This window comes from Carettochelys insculpta, chromosome 3 (genome assembly GCF_033958435.1).
Source record: "Carettochelys insculpta isolate YL-2023 chromosome 3, ASM3395843v1, whole genome shotgun sequence".
Classification (NCBI taxonomy): domain Eukaryota; kingdom Metazoa; phylum Chordata; order Testudines; family Carettochelyidae; genus Carettochelys; species Carettochelys insculpta.
This window is the reverse complement of record NC_134139.1, coordinates 152,905,326-152,931,051: the sequence shown is the minus strand read 5'-3', so window position 1 is coordinate 152,931,051 and position 25,726 is coordinate 152,905,326. Positions and strand designations below refer to the sequence as shown.

The window sequence follows — 25,726 nt, the reverse complement described above, 5'->3', positions numbered from 1 at the left end:
CATGGCTTTTAGACAGCAAACTATAGCTGGTCCACTGCCAGGATTATTATTATTATTGGCTATGTCTACATGAGAGGCTTGTCCCAGCAACACTGGGCTGTCGTCAGGAAAACCCATGAAGTGTCTACATGCAAAATGCATTTTGTTGACAGTTTTTCCAACACAACCTGGCACTTCCACCGACAGTGTTATACCTCTCCCCATTCAGGTAAAACACTTCTCTCAACTGTTCTGTCAACAAGACAGCTATGTAGATGCTCCGGGTCCATTTTGTCATCAGACCGGGCTTCCAGTTCACCAGTCAGCCCCATTTGCAGAGCTTCCAGTCAGCTAGGAAGTCTAGCTGCTCTCTGTCGATAGAGCGGATTGCTCTTTCAATCTGCTTTTATGTGTAGACGCAATCTGTTGACAGAGGATTTGCCAGGAAATCCCTTCAAACAGTGACTTCTGTTAACAGAGGCTTCTCACGTAGACATAGCCATTATTATTATTTGTAGCTACTCTGGGAAAAAGTGATAAGCAAGCTGCTAACATCAGGGATAGTATTTCTTTCCATTTCCAATCTCTCAGCTTACATTTCTGCTGTAGTACAGACAAGAATTGGGTATTTCTAGGCATAATACATATATAATTTTACTATTAAATCTGCACTAGCTGGAATACAACAATCTGTAAAGGAAGAGAAGTCTTTTTATATTTGAGAACTCTCATACCAGACTACTTAAAACCCTAGAAACAATTGTGACTACTGTCAATAACAATTCTTTTATAAATGACACATTCAGGGTGTTTCTCCCAAGTTTTCCATATTCATTACACACACACACAAAGCTCCTCCTGGCATGGGTTTATACCTCTCAGCCTCCTTCAAGCTTCCCTGTAGTCTTTACAATTTTCAGGATGTAGAAATTCTAGTTCTCCACTTCTCCAGTAAGGCCTGGGAACCTACAATTGAAATCCAACAAACTTGCAGTGTCCCATGAGCAACATCCTTATAACAGATCTTTCTGGAACTTGTGCTTATCCAACAATGAATCCTACAGGATGGGTCCCACTTTTCTTGTTTATAAACTCCTCTCTTCCCCCCGCCCCAACCCTCACATCTGGCTCTACTTTCAGAGAGTCCCACCAGGTGGCTTGCCCACCACAGAGATATCCCCCATAGCCGTTGAATGCTACTGGGAATATGTGCCACCTGCCACACACAAGTTCTGGACGATTCTAGCCCAGCCAGCAGTGCCACCCTCTGTGTCGCTCCTCCCCATAACTCCAGCAAAACTGTAGGTGCGGAGTCAGGAGTCACCAAGACAAGAAGTCATATGCTCTTTCCTCATACAAGTATACAGAAGATAACTCAAAATTCTGTTCTCCCTGTCCCACAACACTAGAGCTAGGGGCATTCAATTAAATTTAATGTTAGTTTCAAATTTGCCCTATTTTAAGTACTTTTTCACAAAGTGTGCGAATAGCTTCCTCTAGCACTGGCTTACACAGTCCAAGGACAAGAACTTAGCAAGATTCAAAAGGACTGGACATTTAACTGGATAACAAAAATAGCCTTCATTATAACAGCAAATCTAAAAATTAGTTTGGAAGGGATATTAAGCTTCATGTTTGAGAGTTTAATTTTTGCCTACTGCAGTTCTTGTTTCTACTTCTGAAGCACCTGGTGCTAGTCACTGTTACAGGCAGGCTAACGGACTACCTGGATGTCAAGTATGATCCAATGTGGCAAATTCCATGTTCCTACAGAACGGAGTACAGCACTATAGATCAGGAAAGCGTTCTGCACATTGGGGACAGGATACAGGAAAACATAAGAGATTTCTGTGGGACAAGCAAACATGAAACATGTTTTCTAATGTCTTCTTTCATGTCTAATTTGGCTTCTTTCAAACCAATCCCCAAAAACTTGACCTGTTATAAAAGCAATTATTGTAAACAATAGAAAATGATATTATCCAATTTAACACAGTGTCCAATTTAATGCATATCTTATTAAGAAGACTGAGTCCTTGCCAAAAACATTGTCCTATCAAAGGATGTAAATTAACAAAATGTAAACCTTGCATGTGCTTTGGTCTTACCATCCATGCTGAAAGTGTACTCAAATTAGGCATCACAGTAACATATATTTTTAAGGAAGCTGCCCAGTAATAAACAGATTCATGGCATCCAGTCCCATGTCAGAACAAACAACTCTGTACCAGAAAGCTCCAGCTTGGGTCCTTAAAATTGAATGTGGCTCTTAGTATATGCCATGTGATAGTTAGTCTCCTTCCTGGCCTCCAGGCCCCTATTCAGTTCACTAGCCCCACAGCAAGGACACTGTTGCCCTTGCTGGGATGGGGTGGTGGTCTGGGGCAAACCCGGGCTCCACCAAATTGCTCTGGGACCCTGGGTGGCTACTAGTGGCAGGGAATGGCTCCCTTCACCCTTGACCCTGCAGCTCTTCTCCCTGGGCCTCTTCCCCAGACGATCTCCCCGGTACCTGCACCAGGTAGTGGCGACAGCAGCACATACCACTTCCTTGATTGGCCGCATGGTGTGATCGGTTCTTTCTAGCCTCCAGTCAATCTCATGGTCACCTGGATGGAGGCAGGGAAGAAAGAGCTATACCCTTGCTGCTGAAGTTCCTTCCCTCCTCTGCTGTTCCTAAAACTCTCTTTGCCTCTCCCTACTCACCTCCTATGCTCTCCTCATTCTCCCCTTGCCCTACTGGGAAAAGGTTTTTTTGTTTTGTTTTTTTTTTTTTAAAGTAGTCAAAGTGGGAGCAGCTGGCCCCAATTGACTTAGGGCAGCCTCCTCCCCAGCTGCTCCCACTCTGTCTGATTGCCAGCTCACAACAGCCCTGCCTTTTCCCTCTTGTATTCTCTCCCCTGGCCTCACTCTGTCACAACAGTTACTTTCATTCAAAGACAATAAGAAGTGGTTCTTTCTGTATTCCAGCCAGATTCTGCCTCAGTTTACAAGCTGTGGAGCTCCATTCGTGCCATGGAACTATATAGCAAGTAAGCCAACATGGAGTCAGTGGCTGTATCTGTACTCAATCATTCAGATCTGCTGCATTAGGGAACTCATTTAAAATAAGCACTGTTATTCCTAGACATGCCCCAGTGCAGCAGTTAACTCATTTTAAACTTGAATCAGCAGAATTTCTGTAATTACTGTATGTTTGCAAGAGACTTCAGGACTGAGGTAGCAAGAAATGTTTTATCAGCAGACTTTTATCCAAAGTGGGCAAAATTATTTTGAAAGCACCATTGGGGAATCTACCTGCTTGCTCTCTAGTATTTTATCTTTATTAATATAAGCAAGGGATGATAATTGACCTTAAAACATTAGAAGAAAAGTTTCAGGCACATGCAGTCAAGGCCTAACTCTCACACGTAGTACTATGGAACACAGTGAGTTTCCACATATAAACCAGGTGAGCAAGATTTGGATGTACTTTTGGCCTATGGGACCAATCTCCCATTACAGTGGTTTTGGCATTGGGTTGCATTGTTTTCCGTTTGGTGTAAGAGAATGGTGGTGTACTAATATAAATGGAATATATGAAGCCAAAGAATTAAAGGTATTAACATGAGCCTGTAACTGTCCAACACTGATGTGTTAAAAAAAGTCTGGGGCATCGTATATATAAACCTCAGCCTGTTTAGTACCATGGCAAACAATTAAAAATCCCTTTTGCATTATATTAAGGACACAAAAGAAGGAAAAACAGTTAAAGCATTTGAAATGTAAGGTATTAAGTAAAGCTTTGTTTTTAACAACATCCCATCATCCTTCTTCCTTCTGCTGAAGAGAATTTTTAGAAATAAACCCACCTGTGCTGGTAATCTTGTAGATTTTAATAATTACTCTTTTTGGGGAAAAGAGAAGCCTTCAGCTGAATTGGACTGGACCTGTTATTGTTGAATGCTGTCCCATATCCCCAGCAGGCAAAAGAAGATAAATATACCCAAAAAGGGGAAAGAAAGGAAGAGCAAAGATAGAAAATATAGCTTCTCCCTCTGGTATTAACTTTGGCCAGCAACCTCACTGCTGGAAAAACAGAAGCTGAACACATGGCTTTATCAGCCTCAAAGAGATCTGGCACATGTCTAGAACGCTGAGCTTTAGAGCTGCAGTGTCCAATACACTCCCTATTTACCACATGTGGCAAGTGAGGCAGGGTAGTGCAGAAAAATGCAGCTCTGGAGAGCCGTACACATGGGGTGCCCCCCCAGCTGCTCCATGCACGCACCCCTCACGTGACGGGACAAGCACGTGGCGGCAGCAGTGGAAGTGGCTCCTCCAGCCCTGGCAGGCTCCAGCCACAGGGCTGCAAGCACTGCATGGCTTCAGCCCAGGGCGGATCACGTGACTTCAAGTGATTAATCGTGGGGTGTGTGGGAGCTGTGGTGATCGTTTACATTTTTCTTGGACACCACTGCTTTAGAGCGTTACTTTTAACTACCTGTTGGCCACGGGCTTACAGCAAGGGTGCACAATAGGCAGTCTTTGTTGACTGAGACATTCTTATTAAACTTAGGAAACGGCACAGAGGAAAGACAATAAATGAGGTAGCAACAAGAAAGGATGCAAGGAGCAGTGATAAAGTCTCAACTTAACTGGGGTTCAGGATTTAGTACATGTTGCTAAATCTTGCAATATATTATCGTTGATAATCTTAATGTTTTAACTGAGCACATTTTCACTGGGGATCTTGGCATACCACACATTTCTCTCTTATTGGGATGTATTCACACGTAAGAGTAAAGGAAATTCAGCCATTTGGAAACAGGCAGTTTTGAAAATTTTACCATCAGTGAATAAGCAACCCCATCCACATGAGCTAGAAGCTTAAGTAATAATGACTTATATCAGTAAAGTTTAACAGCAGTGTTTCTCAAGTGGCCGATCAGGATACCAGGGATGAGGGCATGGTCATAGAGGAAACTGAGGCCCGTGAAGTGTTGAAAATTTTATAATAACTGAAAGCTAAGAAAATCTCACTCCCAGCCCACCCTTATCCTTCAGGGTGAAGTGTTCATGCTCAGATTCTGAAATCGCACAAAAATTATATGGGTTTCTTACACTGATATGCTTTTATTTCTTCAGATAAGGGGTTGCTAACAAAAACGTACGGGATTGTCTGCACAGTGAATTACTCTGCACCTGTGGCATGTAAATTCTAGGGCTGTGTCTACACTAACTCCCTACTTCGAAGGGAGGCTGTGAAGTGGGGTGTTGGGAATTCATTAATGAAGCGCTGCGGTACATATGCGCACTTCATTAAGCAAATCCCCCCCCGTGGCAACTTCGATGTGTTAAACTTCGAAGTGCCAGCTTGTGTCTAGGTGCAGCTAACCCACCGGTACTTCGAAGTGCCTGGGCAACTTCAAAGTCCCTTTACTCAGGAGTAAAGGGACTTCAAAGTCGCCCAGGCACTTCGAAAGTACTGACGGGTTAGCCGCGGCTAGACGCGAGCCGGCACTTCGAAGTTTAACAATTTGAAGTTGCCGTTGGGGGATGCAATTTGCTTAATGAAGTGCACCACAGTACTTCATTAATTAACTCCCATCACCCTGCTTAACATCCTCCCTTCGAAGTAGGGAGGTAGTGTAGACAAGCCCAGTGTGTACTAATGTGCTGCATACTAAGTGGCCTAGGAGGACCCTCCTGGCATGCACTAAAAGTTTCTTAGTGCCAAGTTTCAAATGGAACAACATTAATACACACTAGGAAACTTTTACTGGATGCCAGCAGTATCCACACAGGCCAATTAGTCCACAAGATACTAGCTTATCTTGAACGTATATCCCTTTGCTGAGGGTTAGTGCACAACACAGAGAAGCTCTGAAAACACACAGGTTTATGGCACTGAGAACTTAATTTTGAATGACCACCTAAGCGTGAGAGCCTGTGGTAAAATTGTCAAGAACTAAATTACTCAGGAGCCAATAAGCTCCTAGGTGCATTAGGCACTTCTGAAGACTTTACTCTGTCTTTCTATTCAGAGGGCACTGGTTTAAGGCCTTGAAATGAGAAGTGAAAATGTGAAGTTCCTTTTTTTCTGTTTTTATTTAGAAATTTGAAACAGCTGTCACCTTTGTTCATACACATGCAATGAACACTGTAATAAATCTAGCCAGGGCCTACCTGTAAATTATGTTAAATCACAAGGGAAAGAAATAGCTAGGTTTAAACATTGTTTTGTGTTTAACAAGTCTTGAAACCATTGTTTATGTAGAATAGAAATAAATGTGTAGGCTTATAAAACAAACATTATTGACCTTATGAACATTTAAAAAAATTTGCAGGTGTTTTTGCTGGTACAAACATTGGACAAATAAATCCATGAAGTTTATAATACAAACAAAATGTGATATTGAGAGGTGTAATGCAGATGTTCTTACCAAATAACCAAGGCAAAGAATACTGTTTTTAAACTCCTTTCAATATATGTAGACTGGGATCAAGCCGAAGTAAAGGTGTGAGGCTCTAAATAACTGCACAAAGAGGTATGCACAAACATATCATGGAGTGGACAATGAGATCTGCAGGATCTGTATCACTGGTTACAATGCACAAAAATACTCATGTTTGACTTTTAAATCCCACATTGACTCTGAAAGGCCGGCAGCTGAGGGGGAAAAAACCCATCTGTTTACATGCAAATAGAGTCCGTTTGATACAGAATCCTTTGGAAGACAAAAAGGGGATTACATTATGGTCCAGATCCCACAAGTTTCTGAAAGCAGTAGAATTTCCCAAGACTTTTTTTTCCGGTTTACTATTCTATCTCATCAAACAGCACCAGTGAGTTATTATAAAAGAAGTGAAATGTAGTTTGTTAAAAGAGAATATCCCCCAGTTTTGTTAGTCTAAAAGATCTACTTTTGCAAATAAGTGCCACAGTCCCTCTAACGTTTTGGTACATGATAACAATCTTCCTACATATTTTAGAAATGTACATTTTGTCCATCCATATGTGAGTCCATTTGTTCAAGAATTCCTCCTAAGCAGTAAGAGCTAGGACCACTAAATTCAGCATACACCTTCTTCTTATCATAACTTAAAGCAAGGTAAGGGCTTGGTTGTGCCAAGACAATGAGATGTGCCTGGAATCTGACTGGTTCTCATAAAATGGAAAGGGAAGGTTCTGGTAGGAGGGCTGTTGAATGACCAAATGGGGCGACAAGGGGGCAGAGATGGTGACACTGGGCCAGCAGAGGGTAGGAGCAGAGAAAGGGGCAGCTCTCTGATATATATTTTAGAGAGTTTGTCTGTGTGTTTATCTGTTCCCCCAGCAGGGGGATATGCACCCTTCTCAAACTGTGCCACTGCAGCTGCAGCAGCCAACGACAAGCACTTTTCACTTGGCCCTGAACTGCCGCAGTGAGAGGGGGCTGGAGTACTCCTCTTCCCCAGGTCAGCCTGCAAACTGAACCCCTCATCCCCAGTCCCACCCCAGAGCAATGACATAAATAAACTAAAACAAAACTTATTTGAGTTAAGGACCTGAGCAGCGCCAGGTACGTCTGCTAGTCGTGCTGCTATCCCTGTAAAATGGTACTAATGAGTATCTGCTAGAAAGCAGCAAGTTTTGCATAGCTACAGCAAACAAGTTTAGATCTGAAATGAATCTTCTTTGCTTAGCTATATGTAAAGACATATGTAAAGACAAGAGTTTTCAGGGCACAGGTGCAGGAATTTTATTCTTACATTTATTTGGCAGGTGCTGCATACATTTACTAAAGGGAGACCCAAGTGTCCATCTCCTGTTTTCAGTTAGAACAGATTGGTTAGAAGAGGGAAAAGTGAAAGAGATTTTGTTGATGCACAGAAAAATTTGTACTTTCCTCTCTTACATGAGCAAAAACGTACAACTTGGAATAATTAGCAAACAACTTATCCTCATAAAAAGGGAGGAGAATGACAATTATTTTAATTTATTCTGTAATGGTCACACAGTTCGAGTGCCTGTTAAAGACAAGAGGGGATTTCTGCATAAACTAGCTACAAAATCAATCAGCTTGTTAAAATGTACTTTGACATTAGCTAAGGCTGTTTCTTTGATTGAATACTAGCATAGCTATGAAATGGCAATTAGCACCAAAAAGGTAGTGAAACTGACACTTCTGAGTATTGTGCATGCATATGCATCCACCATTCTGCCCTGAGGACAAATGTAAAAAGAATGAACCAGTATAACTGAAGACGTGATAGAAAACCATTAATTTATGCTCTTGCATTTTGGCAGTGCGTTAGGGAAACTTTTTACAACAGCTTTGACATCAGTGATGGACAGGATTCAGACTGGAAGAAAAAGCGTGGTAGTATTTTACTGAACTAGGTAGTAGTAGGCATCCTTCGATCCTGAGGGATCATGGGTTTGCGCCCCAGTTGGACTGATTCAAGCAGCATCTTCTGTAGCTGTGCAATCCAATCCGGGAGTGGCAGTCCCTTCTGCACTGTGAGCAGCAGTAGGCAGATGTCGCTATGGTATCACGGGCACGGATCTTCCTGAGGGCTCTCGTGTCTTCTGCTTCCTTCACCAAGGTAGTTTCATACATAACAAGAGCTTCCTTCACTCCCTGTTTCCAGGCATGCTGTCTGAGGCGAGCAAATGCCAAGTGTTCACACTGATAGAGAGAGCTCTGAGGTCACGCTTGCACGTGTCCTTGTAGCGCAATTTAGGTCGCCCTTTCAGCCTCTTTCCAGATGCCAGTTCGCCGAAGAGGAGGTCCTTCTGTATTCAGCCATCTGTCATGCGTGAGACATGGCCCAGCCAGCGCATACGCCTCTGTTTGAGAAGGGTGAACATGGAGGCGGTGCCTGCCCTCTCAAGCACTGCGCTATTGGGGACCTTGTCCTGCCATGAGATACCGAGTATGCGCCTAAGGCAGCGCATGTGGAATGGGTTGAGCTGCTGCTCTTGTTTTGAGCACAAAGTCCATGTTTCACTGCCGCACAGCAGTGTGCTCAAAACACAGGCTGTGTAGACCTGCACCTTGGTGTGTACAGTGAGCTTATTGTTAGCCTGTACTCTCTTCGTCAGCGTGGAGAACGTTGTGGCGGCTTTTCCAATGCACTTGTTGATCTTGCTATCAAGTGACAAGTTGTCCGAGATCGTTGAGCCTAGGTACACGAACTCATGGACGACTTCCAGTTCGTAGTCTAGCATGCTGATAGATGGCTCGTTACCCACCCATCACCTGGGTCTTCTTTGCTCTAAGCCTCAACAGTTTGAAGAGGTTGCCGTCCGGACTGAACTATGTCCACAATATCTGAAATATCTAGAATACCTGGCTTCAAAGTTAATATTCCACTGACATTAGGGGGAAATTCAATTTATCTGATTTGAGAGTGAATCTACAGTCAAAAAGTACATACCGATTAATTTCACAATCCACAAAAGTTATCTTTGTCACTTAATTCTTTACAAAGAAACTGATGGGCCCACACACTGTCTATAGAATGTATTACTGAGCATTAGCTCAGTCCTACCCTTGGGTGATATGACAAAAAGGAAGTAAATTAAAACAATGATGTTAATTTCAAGCTTCGTTAGAGATATGGGCTATGTGTGAAGTATTTTTTCCCCATCAGTTTTTCCATCTGGCAAATTCTCTCTTCACAGTTTGAAAATAAGCATCTGAGAGTCAGAACTTAGAACTATTTTAAATTACTCAACAAATTGACCAAATTATACTCTGATAAACATATGTTAATCTACACCCGCTCTGTACAAAACATCAACTCAATATAAACTGAGGAACAGACCAGAAGATGGCTAATTCTCTCTAAAAGTAGAATTCTACATCAAACTAAAACTAAATAGAAAATACAATTATGGAAACACCTCTGGTATTGCAGGATGAGTATCTAGAGGGCATTATAATGATGACACTTGGAGGTGCTCACCCCTTCACAGCATTAGCTTTTGAAGTAGTTAATATTGTACACAGGTTTGAAAGCCTAATGCCTTACATAATATAAACTATGTGTATGTCTGTACGGTACTGTAGCTAGAAGCCTGCTTTCCAGCTGGGTAGTCAAACGTGTACTAGTGCTCTCTCACCATCGCACTGAAACTAGGAGTATGCATTTTTTGATGCGGGCATCTGCTTGGAGTAGTCACCCGAGCTTGGAGCCAAGGAATGGTGAGTTTGGACTCAGGCAGCTAGCCTAAGCTGCTGCCGGTGCTAGAGTCCACACTGCTATTTTCAGTGCACTAGCTCAAGCAGAGGAAAGGCAAGTCTTTCTAATTGAGTGGAGAGGCTCACTCTAAGCAGCAATGTAGACATACCTTACGTATGCCTCCAGTCCTGCAATTGGATCTGCACCAGCAGACCCACAGGCCCCACACAGAACCTCTGTGACTTCCACAGGTTCTGACCACAGGGATCCTCTTGTGATGCTATTATTAAACTGCAGTTCTTAAAATGTTACCAGAAAGAGTGTTTTCAGGGCATGTTTCTTTAATGAAAATATTAATATTTTTAGGATAAAAACCACTCTGGGCTTAAACCTGTTCCATCAATTTGTTTTTGCTATTAACAAATGTGTTTTTGCTATTAACAAAAAGAAGCACAACTGCACCACTTAAAAGTGCTTATGTTTGTACATTAAATACAGGAGACTATGCATACTGAGGCACTTGAATAAATAGTCAGATCTACAAAACATTTCAACACATTGCCACAATAATGCTGCTAAAGTGGAGAGGCTTTATTAATTATTATTATTATTATTATTATAGTTTTTGGCTGCAGTTATTAAAAATATATTTACCTGAAAGGAAGGAACTCCAAGTATATCATTTACAAACAAATAATTTAAAATACTGCAATAAGCAACAGAAACTATTGCTTTTTTGTTTATACATTTTGGCATAACATTGCCATACCATTACAGAATTATAAAAGATATTTTTATAGTACCTTACAAATCCAGAAACTGGTTACCACTTCTACCACATACATATGGTATTGGTACTAACAAACATGCACAGCATTCTGTAATTTAACACTGCAAAAGAATACAGAGTACAGAACAGGCTCATACATTAAAAATGACATGTTGCCATTTCATGTTACAAGTAAAAATATTTTACACTTACGGCACTTTTTCCCGAAATACATTTTAATAACCACTTACACAATAAGTCCAAATTTTACCAGCGCATAAGTACATCCAACCATCTGTCACTGAACTTAAACTTCAGAAAGAGCTAACAACTAGGAAGTTAGTTAAGTTACAGGAAAGGAAGAACTAATGACTAGCAAACATGCCCTGAGCAAGTCCCTTCAAAAATAAGTGCTAAAACCTTATTTACTACAGAGACTAATTTCACATAATTACAGTAGTAAACACATTCAGTATTGTCTAGTTAAAGGATATGCCTCTAAATATATAAGCATGTTAGAATAAAAAGTGCCAAGTTGCCAAGGAAATAAGAGACTATTTAAAATAATTTGCCCACTCTTATATTTAGCCATTTATAGCAAGTACCTTTACGCATTCCTTAAAAAAAAAAAAAGAAGTAATTGGAAATGTTAAATCACCAGAGTCTCAATTTAATTGATTTCCACATGATTTTGAATTGTTTTTCAGACTGCATCAGGTTAAAATTCTTTTCATCAGCTGTATCAAGAATAAAGCTTTTTTTTTTTTTTTTATAAAAAAAAAGGACTATATTGTATTTTTCTCCCATGTTCTTTGATACTTAGGACTCCAGCTGTACAAGTAACAAATGTGAGGGGAAAAAATGGTTGTAAGATAACGTGCTGCCCAGAGAGACTGACCAGTGACACAGTTTTGATTCACACTGCAATGTTGTATTTAGTTAGACTGCAGTAGTTAAAGTGCCTTCATCCTGCAGCACATCCATCCCATTATCACAAGCTACTGGGCATATTGGGCACAGTTTTTCATGTTGCAAAAGGGGAAGAGAAGGGTTTTGACCATTTAGTTAGGTGTACAAAGAAAGAGGCAGGTGAACCTGTCAATCTGCATCCCCCACAAAAACCTTTCCACACATTCTCCTCACCCAAGGACTTTTCTCCTCACTACACAAAGAAGAGGAAAGGTTAATACAGGGGCAGAGTGAGGTGGCTATTGGTGGGCCTTGTTAGCCCATTCTTGACCCTCAATGTCCAGCATTCAGCAGGTAGACTGGGTAAAACAGTTACTTCTGTGCAGTTGCAATAGTAACAGGGGAGATGTACTAAGACAGTAACCACTGTTATCTGAATCAGGGAGTATGCTTGTCACATACTCAGAATTGTATCTTTGCCTTCTGTATAGTCACAACTTTACACTACACCCACTTCCTACCCCTAATTTTTGACAGAAGAAATGTCTGACATTGGTTTAAACAGTCCCATAGTGCCACCGCTACTATTCTCTCCAAACATAAATATTACCTTATTGGGCTTTGTGCTAGAATTAGGCTTTGCCTTTGAGTAATTCCTTTCATACCATGAGACAAAATTATGAATTTTGTTCTCAAGTTGGAGTTTTATTTTTAATATTTCATTCCCTAAACTCTGTATTTGGATACAGTTCTGCAACTATTTACTCACCAGAGGCAAGTCATCCTTTTTTGGCTGACAAATAAAATATCCTTGCTGTCATTATAAGAAAAAATGAATAAATTTGTACTTGAGTGGGTAAGCTTTCATTCCAATGTATCAAGGTTGTTGTACAATAGAATTAAAGTGTCTAACATCCACCTTATCCAAAATATCTTTTAATGTATTTGTAAGAATACAGTGGCAAGTTCTGAGTTAGTCAATGATATCATAGGTCAAAGAGTATAATCCGCAAATTGCTTCCCACTTATTGACTGGGGAACACTGCTGGTAGATTGCTGATTTTCTAATGTAAACCTGATAAACTTAGCAATTGTCAATGAAATTAAAAAAATATTATATTTTTTATACTTTTGACAACATGCACAATAATTATGTTTTTCACGTGAATGGAAAAATTTAGTCCATACATTTTCATATAATTATTAATTTTCCAGTGAAAAAAGTCATGATCACTTCGTTTGTGGTAGAACAAATAATTTTGTGCCCTCTCTCTCCATGGAAATATTGTCAGGTTTTTAATCAAGTTTTCAATAAAAGATACTATTACCGTTTTTTAAAAATCAGCATGAAGTGGTTAAGGAAAACTCATTTTAAAAAAAGCAAAATTTTTCTGTTTTCACTTTTCCCCAAATCAAAGTTATTTAGCAAAAATGTGAAGAAAATCGGTGTGTTCATAGTCTTTTAGATGCAAACCAACAGGGGTCAGCAACCTTTCTGAGGTAGAGTGCTGAAATTTGATGTTTTGACCTTTATGTACAGTTGGAGTGCCTGTGATACTTTTTAAACTCACTATTAGTCCTACTTGTGACAGCTTCATTAATAAAGGAATTAAGACGCACACCGTTACCATTTAGGTGCTGGTTGGTAGCATTACCTGGTCTCTTGTTAATCCACAGGTGGCATGGCTTTGAGCAAGCTCCCAGCTGCATGGGAATGGAGGAGCAGGGTTGAATTCCCACCTCATGTGACAATAAAAATTGGCGAACCTGCCACTCTTGGCATGAGTATCAGGGTAGCTGACCCCTATCCTATAGCCACATTTATAATGTATGCATGCTACAATGTAAATTTACTTGCAGCTTTTGAACCTCAAACCCCTCTGCATGGATCCCTACCAGCACAACACTCAATTTCAACTGGAAATGAGTGCACAAAAATAATTTAAAAAGATGTAAATAAAATTTATTTAAAAAGAAACACAACTTGTTCCAATTTAAATCTGTTACACCTCATTTGACTTACCTTATTGGCTCATCCCTCAAAACTATTCCACAACTTTTAAAATCAGATGTGAATTTACTATGCACGTGTAGTACCCAGAGACACTGGGACCTCATACTAGGGTGAGTGGAGTCTCCACACTACAGCCTTGGTGGACAGCCAGCTGACCTTTAGCTCATGTGGTAGAGCACAGGGCTTTAACCCCTATGATCAGAGGTTCAACCCCTGGTGCTAGCAGCTTGGGTCTGTTGGCCTTACACATGGGACAGGCAGAATCACAGAACACTAGAACTGGAAGGGACCTCAAAAAGTCATTGAGTCCAGTTCCTTACCCTCTAGGCAGGACCAAGCTCCATCTAGACCATCCCTGATAGGTATCTATCTAACCTGCTCTTAAATATCTCCAGCAATGGAGATTCCCCAACCTCCCGAGGTAATTTATTCCAGTGTTTAACCACCTTGAAAGTTAGGAAGCTTTTCCTAATGTCTAATCTAAACCTCCCTTCCTGCAGAGTAAGCCCACTCTTCCTTGTCCTATCCTCAGAGGCCAAGAACAATTTTTCTCCCTTCTCCTTTTAACCCTCTTTGAGACACTTGAAAACTGCTATCGTGTCACCTCTAAGTCTTTTCTTTTCTAAACTAAACAAGCCCAGTTCTTTCAGTCTTCCCTCATAACTCATGCTCTCTAGACTTTTAATCATTCCTGCTGCTCTTAACTGGACCTTCTCCAATTTCTCCACATCTTTCTTGAAATGTGGTGCCCAGAACTGGGCACAGTACTCCACTTGAGTAGAGCGGAAGGATAACTTGTGTCTTGCTCTCAACACTCCTGTTAATGCATTCCAGAATCATGTTTGCTTTTTTTTGCAACAGCATCACACTGTTGACTCATATTTAGCTTGTGGTCCACTATGACCCCTCTGCTTAATACTCCTTCCTAAACAGTCACTTCCCATTCAGCATGTACGAAGCTGATTGTTCCTTCCTAAGTGAAGTACTTTACATATATCCTGATTAAACTTCATCCTGTTTACCTCAGACCATTTCTCCAGTTTGTCCAGATGATTTTAAATTATGACCCTATTCTTCAAAGCAGTTGCAACTCCTCCCAGTTTGGTATCATCTGCAAACTTAATAAGCATACTCTCTATGCCAATATCTAAATCATTGATGAAGATATTGAATAGAACCAGTCCCAAAACAGATCCCTGAGGAACCCCACTTGTTATGCCCTCCCAGCATGACTGCAAAACATTAATAACTATTCTCTGAGAATGGTTATTCAGGCAGTTATGGACCCACCTTATAGTGGCCTAATCTAAGTTGCTTTTGCTTAGTTTATTGATAAGAAGTTCATGCACAATTGTGTCAAATGCCTTACTAAAGTCTAGGTATACAACATCTACCACTTCTCCCTTATTTGCAAGACTTGTTATCCTGTCAAAAAAAGCTACCAGATTGGTCTGGCATGATTTGTTCTTTACAAATCCATGCTGGCTGTTACCTATTACCTCATTTCCTTCAGATGTTTGCAGGTGAATTCCTTAATTATTTGCTCCATTATCTTTCCCAGAACAGAAGTTAAACTGACTGGTCTGTAGCTTCCTGGTTTGTTTGTCTCCCAGCACCCCCCCCACTTTATTTTTTTTTAATAGATGGCACTATAATTGCCCGTTTCCAGTCTTCTGGAATCTCTCCTGACTGCCAGGACTTTCCAAAGATGATAGCTAAGGGCTCAGAAACCTCCTCTATTGGCTCCTTAAATATTCTAGGATGCATTTCACCAGGCCCTGGTGACTTGCAGACATCTAATTTTTCTAAGTAATTTTAACTAGTCTTTTTTTATTTTATCCTCTAAATCTACTCCCTTCCCACTAGCATACAGTATGTTAGGCATTTCTGCATTGGCCTTCTTGGTGAAGACCGAAAATTAGAAGTCATTAAGCACCTTTGCCATTTCCAAGTTTCTTGATACTTTTTCTCCCTCCTCACTGTGTAGTGGGCCTACCCTGTCCTTGGTCTTCCTCTTGCTTCTAACATATTTAGAGAATGACTTCTTGTTACCCTTATGTCTCTAGCTAGTTTGGGCTCATTTTGTGCCTTGGCCTTTCTAATCTTGTCCCAGCATGCACGTATTGTTTACTTATATTCTTCTTTTGTAATTTCTCCTAATTTCCACTTTTTATAGGACTCCTTTTGATTTTGAGATCATGCAAGATCTCCTGGCTAAGCCAAGGCAGTCTTTTACCACATGTGCAACTGTACACTATTAAAATTACCCTAGAACAGGTGTTGGAAACCCTCAGCACACATGCCAAGAGCGGTACGTGAGCCACTTTTCTGTGGCACATGGCAGGAGGGCAACCCCGCCCCTCCTCCCCCTGTGCAGCAGGGCTGCAGAGCTCAGTAGGTGCCCCTCCACTAAGAGCAGAGCCAGCAGGGATGCGTGAGCCCCACACACAAGCCGGCAAGCAGAGAGGCAGGGCTAGACTGGGCTGCAGGGGGCGGGCACGGGGGGGGAGGTGCCCCTGGGACTGTAAGGCTGGGCCCTTCAGCTGGGCTGTAGGGGTGGGGCGGTGTGGAGCTGGGCCCGTCGGCCTAAAGGTAGGGCAGGGGCTGGGCTGCAAGGGTGGGTCGGTGAGGAGCTGGGTCTGTCAGCACAAAGATGGGGCAGGGGCTGGGCTGCAGGGGTGGGGTGGTGCAGAGCTGGGCCCATCAGCTGAAAGGTGGGGTGCGGGGCAGAGCTTCAATGAGTATGGGGCTGGGACTCTCAGTCCAAATGTGTGACAGGAGCAGCGCTCCTCCCCCTGCTGCCTCACTGCTTTTCCCACATAGTTGTGCCCTGTGGCTCTTCCTGGGCTCACGTGTTAAGGCAGGACAGGAGCAGGTTGCTTTGTCACTGAGGCAGAGCAGGGATGGGGCAACGGAGAGACACATACTCCACATACCCTGGGCTCTGCATTTAAAGGGGCTGCCACTCTGAGCTGCTTCGGAGTCAAAACCCCAGCGCGCAGCCACCTCCCTTCTCCCACCTGTGCCTGTGCAGTGGCTCTGGCAAGTCACACAGCAATCTCAGCTGTGCAGGACCCAGCCACTGCCTCAGGCCAGCTTCAACCTGGATGGAATGACCACTGGGCATCCAAGCTGCTGCAGCCCGAGGCCCAGCAGCTATGGCAGACCCTAAGGCCCCAGTGCCACTCTGGGACACTCAGATCAGCTGTGGCTCCTTCAAGCAAGGAAATCCTGTCCCCCATATTAACCCTCCCATCCCCACTGCGCTGCTCTCCTGCTCATCCCACACCTCCCAGCCCTCCCCATTACACCCCTCCCTCCTTCTCTCCTCCCACCGGTTGGCACCCAACTCACTTTCAAATGCGCCCTGATACCCCAAGCCTTAACACAAAACCTCGTAAAGGTTGCTGATCCGTGATCTAAATGTTACGGGTCTGTATCTTAATTTATTAATGAAGCTGTTGCAAGGAGGACTATTAGTGACTTTGAAAAGTATCACCGGCACTTGGTCAGTACAGAGGTCAAAAGATCAAATTTTGGCACTCCTGCTTGGAAAGGTTGCTAACCCCTGCCCTAAAATAATTATTTAAGCAGGACTTTATCTGGGTAACTTGAAAAATAAATTAATATTATCTAAATACCTAATACATAGGTTCCTTTAAATCGTAGGGCAGGTCTACACTAGGGGGCAAAGGCGAACAAAGTTACACAACTAAAACTACGTGAATAGCACAGCTGAGGTCTATGTAACTTAGTTCGACTTACTACAGCAGCCCCACAGCAGGGGAGGTTGATGTGGGAAACTCTTTCACTGACTTTGTTTACTCCTTGCAACTCAGTGGAGTACTGGGATCAGCAGAGGCACCAGCAGTGGTCAATTTAGAGCTTCCCTACTAGACCCACTATATCAATCCCTAGGAGCACTGATCTACCAGTAAGCGTAGACAAGCCCATAGAGCCTGATTCTGAGAGGAACTGAGCAAGCCTAATTTTCAGTGGCTTCAAAAAATACCAACGCTATTTTGCTCCTCAACATGTGCATTTGCTTCAATTCTTGTTTAATGAGTGATGGTTTTTTACATATTTTGTGTCAAAGGGTTTCCACATATGAGGTTTAGCGTGGTGGGGAAGTGAGCTGTCACTCCAATTTCAGATATAAAGAGAAGCATCCCTGCAGACCTTTCTGTCAAGTTACACACTAGTTTGCCCCGATATATGGCATCAGAATGAATACTCGGGTATAAATAAAATTCCCACCTCTCTATGCATACATATAACTCTTTGTAACATTGATAGAAGTTATACATATCTATTTAGCAGAAAAGAGACCCCGAAATGGGAAAGATCGAACTCCCCATAAATACTGTTGTGTACTGTAAATAATGTTCTTCGATAGACAAAATCTAGACATTGAAATGTTTTTTGTCGCAAAAACCTCATTATAAATAGTGGTCTACTGTTATAGCATGAATAAACTGGAATCTTTATGAAAATTGAAGAGTTATCCTCTGCCAAAGGTTTATTAATATATAATTATAATATTTACTTTTACCACCCTCCTTCAGTAAAATTATGATATCCCACCATATTTTACATATAATGACATTTGCTTTCTTCGTAAAGTTACCAAACAAAAGTTATGGAACACAAATTTGCTACTAGCAAAAAGACATTATTGTTTCTGCATTTTGTGGGAAATTAATATCTTCATCTTTATGAGACCTCTCCAAAATGCTCAATCTTAGAGGCTTATAATTAGGCAGTTAAATCTCTACTTAGGTAACTAAATTCTTGACCGTCCTTTCAGAAAATAATCCTCAGTTCTCATCACTTCTATAAAAATCAAGCCATTTGTATTTTAGGTACCTAAACATGGATGGATGGCCATTACTGCATGTGCAGATAGTGTCAAAATGACAGAATATATTTCTGCAATTATATACTTTTGGGATTCACATCCTAACAATCCTGAGCCCAACAACTGAAAATTCAGTGCCAGATTTCTTTTCTATACAGTAGATGAAAGAAGCAAAACCTATAACCAGAGGAACACACTCAAGTCAGACTGAAAGAGATGTAAAGCACAGCTCACCCTACAACTGTGACAAGGACTGTAGATGGTAAGAGCTCATACAATTTAATAATGAGTTAGACTTTTACTTAATTTAGAATGATACTTAACAAAATGGAACATTCTGATATCCAATTCAGAAAGTCTCAGCCAAAAATGCCCATTGAAGGTTAAAGCCTTTGTAGCTAATTGCATCCTCGGATATCATGTAGGACTTACACCAATGTGACAGGACTGGATGCTTGAAATAGTTTTGCAGAATCATACTGGAAAAGGGGAACAATATTGGGGTCTACTTCTACCAATCTTAAAAACACCAACATTCTAATATTCTAATTTTTAAAACTGATGAACAAAGTGGTATCAGAAACAAATGGCACTCCTTTCTACACAAACTGGAATCAAGCTGAAAAAGGGATTTATGGAATTTAATCCTATATAGTTGTTTCAAATTAGCATATACATATTTTAAACCATTTTGAACTGTGCCCTTTGAATTGAGTTAAAAATATTAACCCCTGAAAAGCTTAATCTGATGCTTTCATATCCTGCCTGGTCCCATGAATTTCCTTATGTTAAACTAGACATCAATATCATTCACATGGTAAGATCAATAATTTGTTTAATTCAATATGAAACATAACTGATTTTAAATTTCAACTCATGATTTTATCTCATCTTTGTCCTTTATGGTGGATTGCACTAGAGGCTTATCCTTACCTAGGCTGTCTGGCACATCTGCCGGTATATTACTTGAAGAGTTCTCACTATCACATGACTCCTTCTCTGTAGCTGTTGGATTTCCACAATCTTGGCTCCAATTTTCACCCTCTTTTCCCTTATCTTTTTTGGAATGAGACATTGTCTCCTTTTTGTCTGATGAACTGAGACTTTCCTCTGATTTGGAATTCTGACTTTCAGTATCACTGTTCTTTTCACTGTTGCTCTGCTTAGTAGCTTCACAGTTAGTTTCTGTTCCACGCTGGTCATTTTCTTCTCCATTTCTTGTGAGTTCTACCTTTTGTTCTTCTGCTATTTTGCTACTTGAGCTACCAGTTATGGATGTGTTCTTGGAATCTCTCCATTTCTTGTGTTTAGAAATGTAACTATTGTGACAAGAAACAGGAGATGTTGGCTTTTTACCTGTTTTGCTTCCCTCCTTCTGTTTTCGTGGTGGTCCCCAAATGAAATGCTCTGAGGGTGTATAATGTTTTTGGGCAAATCGCAGGAGCTTTCTCCTTTCTCTTCGGTCTCTAATGGTGTATACAAAATATTCCAACGCACTCTGCTTAATGTTGGGTAGGGTGTCTTCCACAAGAGCTTCATGGAGAATAAATTTCACAAGAGGAGATTTGAAACTCTCGTATCCAAGTTCACCAAGGCTTTTCAGAATACGAGTGATTCGTAAGTAGTTGTGTTGGGATCTGCACAAAAAAATTACTGAACTTAGATAAAAATAATAGGGACAAGAAATGCTTAGAATACATTCTGCTGAAGTGAGAGAGAGAATATTACTCTAGTGATTACAGGACTGGAGGCAGAAGTCTTGGGTTTCATTATATGGTCTGCCATCTTGTTTTCCTGGATATGTCATTTGATCTTTCTGTGCTTTACTTTTTCCATCTGTAAAGTTCAGCTACTGCTACGTAGAACTTTCCCCATAGGACTTTTGAGAGTTGTAACCAAGATTTGTAAAATGCTTGGATATTCTTGGATGAAGAGCTGTAAATACTAACTCTGATTACTACAATTCATTTATTGTAGCAATAAATTTACTTAAAACTATTTGGCTAGCTAGCACTGGAACACCTGACTAGCTCTTATAAGACGTGCAGTGACTGAGAGCTTGGCTCCTGCACAGTTCTAAGAGACTCAGGATCTGATTCAAAGTCTACCAAGGCCAATGAGGTGACCCAGATAAGATACTGAAAAAATAAAGTACTTGACTTTTGTTTTAAAAATTATTACTTGACCAGATTTAGTCATAAGTAACCCTAACCTAATAAAGCAGTGTTCTCCCATAACATCAGGAGAAAGCATTGTTTTGGGAATAGGAGAGAAATTTGTACCACAGTGTTTTGGGCAAACTCATATGGAGTTGTGATTCTATTCAATGGCACTTGAAAGTACTAGAGTCAGCGAATTCATTTTGTTGGTTAGATTGACGTTAGGTTAGGAGCACAGACATAAGAAATGTGTGCAAGAGCTACATGCCTGTTGACAATAAACAATCATTAATTTTTGCTTTTCTGTCTTTCCCACGTTCCTGGGAATCTTTTCAAAATATGTCCTGCTTTTCATTAGAAAACAAATGATAAAAATTCTAAGACAATTACACAGCATCTAATGCATGCCATTACTTACTCATTCAGATGTTGAAATCTTTCTTGCCAATTAGCAGCTCGTGCTACATTTCCTGTTTTATCAATTAGTTTTATTCCAAAAAACTCCAACATCATTTTATAAGCCAACAGGAATCTTCTAATTGCTTCTTTTGTTTTCTTGAATTCCTAACAAAATAAGAAGTTCATCTAAAATCCTAACTGACTCCAAAACAAATATTTTGCATTATACACAACAACCTTGTACAGTAACAGTCATACTTCAATATTAGAATATGACAATGGACCATAAACTCCATTTACATTACCTCTATTTCATATGTAGTTAATTCTTTAGCATAGAAATTCAAGCCTTGTTCTCTAAGTGGAAAAAGCCTGTTTAAAAAAAAAGGTTTCAGTTTATAGTGGACAACATAACATTTTGAAACAAATCAAAACTTTAAAATAAAAAGAGCTAATAAGTAACCAACCACTGTATGTAAGTGTGATTATGTTCCAATTTTTCATAGTCTCCCTTCCATTTACTTAAGACTTCTTCAATGTAAACTCCTGCATAAACAAAGTCAGGAAATTATTAGGTAGCTATCAAAAATATTTTTCATGTATATCACAAATGTTTTACTCCTGTGTTTGCAACAAAAACATGCCATTAAAGAGGAAGATGATTAGCAATTTCAATAGATGCTGTCTTACACCAACCAAATATATGGCACTATAACCTGTGTAACACATATTAGCCATTGTTTACTCAAAAGAGTAGATGTCATATCACATTTAAAACAAGATGTTTACTTTGAGGATATGCAGAGTGAAATCTGTAGTCACAACATTAACACAACTCTGCATATATGAAATCCTAGTCTAGTAGCATATGCCCTGAATACAGCCAGGAAGTCATTGATTCAAGAATCTCTCTGGTTGCCAGGTGCATTAGGATCTGGGAATTTGTTTCAATTAATTCTGCTTGAAACTCCTGATGCCACTAGTGCTGCCAAGAATTTAAATGTAGTTTCTCAAGTCACACTAGAAAAATCCACAACACTCCAGGAGAATTTCTATTTGTATTAGTCTCAAAACACTAATGTAATTTGGTCCTACTGGCAAACACAGGCAGAAACCAACAGTAGGGGACCAAACAAAAATGAAACTGAGCAATTATTATTAATCATTCATACTGTGCAGCACCTCAGAGCTCCAGTCACACATTAGAATCCATTTGTGCTAGGTGCTAAACAAAACATAAGACAGCCTCATGTCCCCCAGCCCAAAGCCTTACATTTTAATTATATAGTGAGATTTTCAAAAGTACTCCATGGTGGCCTAACTCTTCTCTGGTTGAAATCAATGGCAGACTTCACACTGAAATATTAGAAATGCTGCAAGCTGAAAAACCATAAGAAAATCTCGTTTGTGTTTTTGTTTAAGAAAAATCATTCTCTGACATTTTCTTGTCTGATTTTTGATGTCCCCCCTCAAACCAAATCCAGAGGGCATGGTGATTTTGACCTCCCCACTGCAGGGTCTCTAAGCTGCATATTGACTGGTGTAGGATTTCTAGCTTCTCCCCAAAACAGAGTTCAAATTCATTGTTTTTGTACCTGCCTGTGTTCCCCAGCCCTGCAACAAATTAAATACCAGCACTGTCCCCATACACTCACCCATCTTCTGCTCCTGCAGCTGCAAGGGTTCTTCACCCAGCTCCTAGGTCCCCTTCACTCCCTTCCCAGGACTGGGGGAGAAAGAGGGATAATTCCAGGGTCTTTTTACCCCCCATTTCCCTTCCTAGGCTTGGCATGGAGAGGATAAAGAGGAGCAGACAGATCTGTTTTACACAAAAGGGCAACGGGCCTCCCTGAGCTGCTGGGATCTTTCTGCTCGCTACCTCCCCCCCTGTGATGGTATGCCCCCCTACAGTCACGCCCAACATATTCTTGTAATAATCTTTGTACAAAGTATGACTTAGAGATATAATCTGAAAGCCCAACTTGTTAATCTTGATAAAATGTATTTAGCAGTATTATGTGTGAAACTATACACTATTTTCTATATGAAATTAAAAGGACATATTCAAAACTCAGGTAGCATTAATTTGGTCAAACAAGCCTATATTGAACAAAGAATGAGTGTTTGTGTTAATTTGCATTTAAGTAGTAAACAGTATCATCAAGAAGAAAGAGGGAAGGGGAAAAGGGAACAAAAGGAAAGTTTCATGTGAACATACACAAGTAAAAAAAAAAAAGCCAGCAGGGAACATTATGCCACACAGATTCCCTGTTTCCAGAGTCTCATCTGGAAATGCTTTTCCAGAGGGGACCTGAAATATAAGGAGAGGCAAACATCTCAAGCGTTCACTTGTTCTCTTTGCCCTATCCACCTTACTCTTTGTATTTGAGAATATAAAAGAAGTGCCAATAGATTTTGCAGAAGAGGTTCTGGAAGCATGTGGTGAGAAATTTTGCTTAAATCTAACAGTTTGTTAAGTTTAGCATTAAAACGTGTTTTATCTTTATTTGTGTAATTGTTTCTGGCTGGACTTCCTATGCTTATTCTCAATTAAAATCTCTCTCTATCATTAACAAACATGTTTTATTGCTGTATCTAAGCCAGAGTGTTTACGTAGAATTTCTGGATAATTCAATTTAAGATGGCACATTGTATAGTATTCCTTTAAAGGAATAACAGATTTAATAAATTTGCACTGTCCAGAAAAGAGCTGATCAGTACAAGACACATTTTTGGAAAGTAGTCTGGAACTGGGAATGTAGTGGGGTCAGCTGCAGTATAAGCAAGGCTGGTGAGAGCCAGGGTGTGAGTGACCAGCTGCAGCTGCAGAAACACATCTGGGAGTGACCTGCCTGCTGCTAAGCTACCTGTAAGAGGTTCAAGTTGCGAGCTAGAACTGTAAGGCATTGTAAGGCACTGCAAGTTGCTGGACAAGGGTAACACTACCCCCCCCCCACCGGTATAGATTGCCAAGGAGTTACTGGTATGTCATACTTTCCCCCTGTGAAAATGACATCACTCCCCTACATAAAAATCACCTCTGACTCCTGAGGGGAGGACTCCGCCTGCCCCTGCAGCAGCCCTGTTTGGAAGTTCTGCAGGACATGGGCAGTGGAGAAGGCAGCCAGTGAAAGGGTCTTTTCCCATTGTCAGGGCTACAAATCACCAGGAGCACCTCCCATTGTTATCACTCTGGCTCCAATACCAACCAAAATGATGTTATTCACAATGATTCCATCACAAGAGTTGGCAGCACTGCCACCAAATTCCAGGGGCGCAGACGAAGGCCAATTCTGAGAGACTGGAAAAAAATCACACCCTAAATCGACAGTTTTTTGCACTAAACTCTATCTACTTCAGAGCCAGTGCTGTGGTAAGCAGGTGGAGGCAAGGAGCTCTTGAGCAGTTGGTCCCAGAGTGTCTGCATACCCTCCCTATGGAAACCACCCAAAAGTATATGGAGTCATGCCTGGGTGAGAAATCCTTCCTATTCTCCCTTTGGGCCTCTTCAGGCCAAAGCTCAGAACAGTACTTTATCCTCATCTTCCTCGCTCTGTCAGCTACCTCGGACACAATCCTCCATGTTTTTTATTGAAATCTTTTCTTTCCTTGGCATCTGTGACTCAGTCCTCTCCTCGTTCTCTTCCCCTTTCTCTTATCACTTTTTCAACACGTCCTGTAGAGACTACAACTCATTCCTCCAACTCCCCATGGAGGTGCCTCAGAGCTCTGTCCTTGATCCCTTCATCTCATCTCTAGGTAATCTTATCCACAGCCTCAAATACAATTACCATCTCTATGATGATAACTCACAGATCTGCCTCTTGATTCCAGACCTGTCTCCATCTGCCCAATATAAAAACTTGGCCTGCCCATCCGACATCTGTCCATGGATGTCCACCCATCAGCTCAAGCTCACAATGGCTAAAATGGAGCTCTTACTCTTTCCCCAAGCCGCCTTTGCTACTGTAGAAGCTGCATTATCCAGCAACCCCAGGGAAATGAGGGTGCTGAATAATCAAAAGTCCTGGATTTTGCAGTGCGGCTGCTGGCCCCACTCCACTGGCCCTGCTACCACAGCTACTGGCCGGGCAGCTGGCCCTGCTGCCACTGATGCTGGCCAGAGAGCTGGCCCCATGGCCCCGGTGGGGCAGCCAGTACTGGCTGGACAGTTGGCTCTGGCTGTGAAGCTGGCCCCCTGCCCTTCTGCCACAGGCACCAGCTGAACAGCTGGCCTCACAGAAACCAGCCCTGCTCCACCAGAGAAAGTGCCAGTTAATTGAGCTTGCCAGTTATGCAAATTCCAGATAACTCAGGTTTTACTGTACTTTCCTTTTCAACTACTGAGGACATCACCACCATTTTATCTGTCACTCAGGCCCATAACTTGAGCATCAGTCTATTCAAACCTCACTGTAGCACCTCACAGCCAAACTAAATGTAAACCTTTCCAATTCTTCTGGATAATATCGCTGAGAAACAGCCTT

At 41.2% G+C, this 25,726-nt stretch overlaps 1 protein-coding gene across 5 annotated transcripts in view; it reads right to left on the bottom strand.

Moving 5' to 3' along the window:
- Positions 1 to 25,726, bottom strand: part of OGFRL1 (opioid growth factor receptor like 1) — a 130,810-nt gene that overhangs the window by 94,464 nt on the left and 10,620 nt on the right. For 3 of the 5 annotated variants that reach the window (XM_074991073.1, XM_074991071.1, XM_074991072.1), the window contains exons 4-7: positions 21,707 to 21,785; positions 21,545 to 21,611; positions 21,259 to 21,404; positions 19,615 to 20,318 (exon numbers count right to left, since the gene is read on the bottom strand). In XM_074991073.1, coding sequence (XP_074847174.1) covers positions 19,615 to 20,318; positions 21,259 to 21,404; positions 21,545 to 21,611; positions 21,707 to 21,785 — 996 coding nt within the window. Of the gene's footprint in view, positions 1 to 1,758; positions 1,828 to 2,523; positions 2,589 to 19,614; positions 20,319 to 21,258; positions 21,405 to 21,544; positions 21,612 to 21,706; positions 21,786 to 25,726 lie in introns of those variants that run through there. The other 2 variants (XM_074991070.1, XM_074991069.1) reach the window with 2 other exon arrangements.